The sequence below is a fragment of the Orycteropus afer genome, unplaced genomic scaffold (assembly GCF_000298275.1).
Source record: "Orycteropus afer afer isolate SDZICR_OR568_19922 unplaced genomic scaffold, OryAfe1.0 scaffold00689, whole genome shotgun sequence".
In the NCBI taxonomy this organism is placed as follows: Eukaryota; Metazoa; Chordata; class Mammalia; order Tubulidentata; family Orycteropodidae; genus Orycteropus; species Orycteropus afer.
Genome location: NW_006922276.1, coordinates 745,891 through 747,513, shown reverse-complemented (window position 1 = coordinate 747,513; position 1,623 = coordinate 745,891). Strand labels below are relative to the sequence as shown.

Genomic DNA, 1,623 nt, shown 5'->3' with positions numbered 1-1,623 from the left:
ACAAACAGCTTAGAAGCTCCAAGGAGCCATGCTGCAGGGTAGACCCCTCGCTCTGAGCTTTGCTCTGAATCCACTGTAGCAGTTCCGTCTTGATGTGAGGTGAGACCTTCCAGCAAAGGCTGTCCTCCACGTAGCTTCTCATCAGTTCGTTCAGGAGCCCAAACACGAAGCGGACGGTGGGTGCCAAGAAGCTCCTGTCCGATGACGCGCACTTGGCCAACAGCCTGCTGACGCTCTGGTCTGGACCCTGCCCACCCCCCACCCCCCACCCCGGTCCAGGACGTAGTACATGGCAGCAAAGAACTCCTGGAAGCTCAGGTGGATGAAGCTGTAGAACTTCTCGCAGTCGATGTCCTTCTGGAAGATGTTCATGTTGAGGAAGGCGGAGACATCTGCTCCATTGAGCCCGTGTTTCCCGAAGTCCTGCTCCTCAAAGAGGATCTTCTGGTTCCAGAGGCCGTCGGCTGCCAAGGAGCACAGCCCTTTCTGGTTGGGCGGAGGCTGGTGGGTTGGGGTCCCTGGTTTGGGATGCATTAGACTCAGAAGGTAGAGCGTGTACATTGCCGTGGTGGTCCTGCACGTCTGCCGCACAAGCCCTCCGCCCTCCAGCTGCTGCTTGAGACAAGTGCAGACCACCCAGCACACCATGGGAACAAAGCACATGGTGAAGAGAGGCTCGTTGTCCCTCACGAAGTTGAAGACTTGGCTGGCCTGCTCCACGCCGTCAAAATCCTTGTGGAAGGACTCCTTCCTCTCGGCCTCAGAGAAGCCCAGGACCTCCTCGTGCCGGGGGTGCTCCAGCAGGGGGTGGAGCTTCCCCAAAGCCGTGGGTCGGGTGGTGATGAGCAGAGACGACTTGGGGAGCAGCGTCTTCTGCAAGAGGCTGCTGAGAAGGAGCTCTGTGGGCCGTCTCTCCTGCCAGCGGGAGCACCAGGGGCCCTGAGGGTGGTGGAACGAGGGCTTGAGCTCGTCAAAGCCATCAAAGATGAACAGGAGGCGCTCAGGAACCCGAACAATTCCAGGAGAGGCACGCTGTGCTCCGGCCAACAGCTGGAGATGAGGTCTCGCAGGCTCTGCTCGGCCTTCTTGTTCATCTCCCTGCAGTTGACGTAGAAGAGGAAATCAAACCTGCCCTGGAACAGCCCCCCTTCAGCCCAGTCCAGCGTCACCTTGTGAGCGAGCGTGGACTTGCCCATCCCCGCCGCCCCTTGCAGGACCACGGTGTGGGGTGGCTCGGGCTGCTCTTCATCGGGCTCGAAGGGGGTGTCTATCTGGATGGGGCTGGCCTGGTGCTCTACTGTTCTCGCGTGGCCCCAGCCCATGGCCAAAAGCTTCTCCTGGGCCCGCCAAGGATTTGAATGCTCCTTCACCAAGAGAAGCCGCGTGTATCGATGGCTGAGGTTCACGCATTCTCCCAGGCATGCGTTGCGGTCTTCCATCAGCCGGAATTTCCTCCGGACATAGTTGCGGTAGGTTTCCCCGGGATCTAATGGGGAGGAATGAAGGATCCATGGAAGATTTGTCATTGAATGAGTCATTGTTGTTGTTAGGTGCCTTGAGTTGGTTCCAACTCATAGTGACCCTACGTACAACACAACGAAACGCTGCCCAGTCCTGTGCTCC

At 58.6% G+C, this 1,623-nt stretch overlaps 1 protein-coding gene across 1 annotated transcript in view; it reads right to left on the bottom strand.

Moving 5' to 3' along the window:
* The window catches only part of NLRP12 (NLR family pyrin domain containing 12), a 36,898-nt gene that overhangs the window by 30,125 nt on the left and 5,150 nt on the right, over window positions 1–1,623 (bottom strand). Inside the window, 3 exon segments of the mRNA XM_007956959.1 lie at window positions 3–265; window positions 268–1,016; window positions 1,019–1,486. Of these exon segments, the coding sequence (XP_007955150.1) occupies window positions 3–265; window positions 268–1,016; window positions 1,019–1,486 (1,480 nt within the window).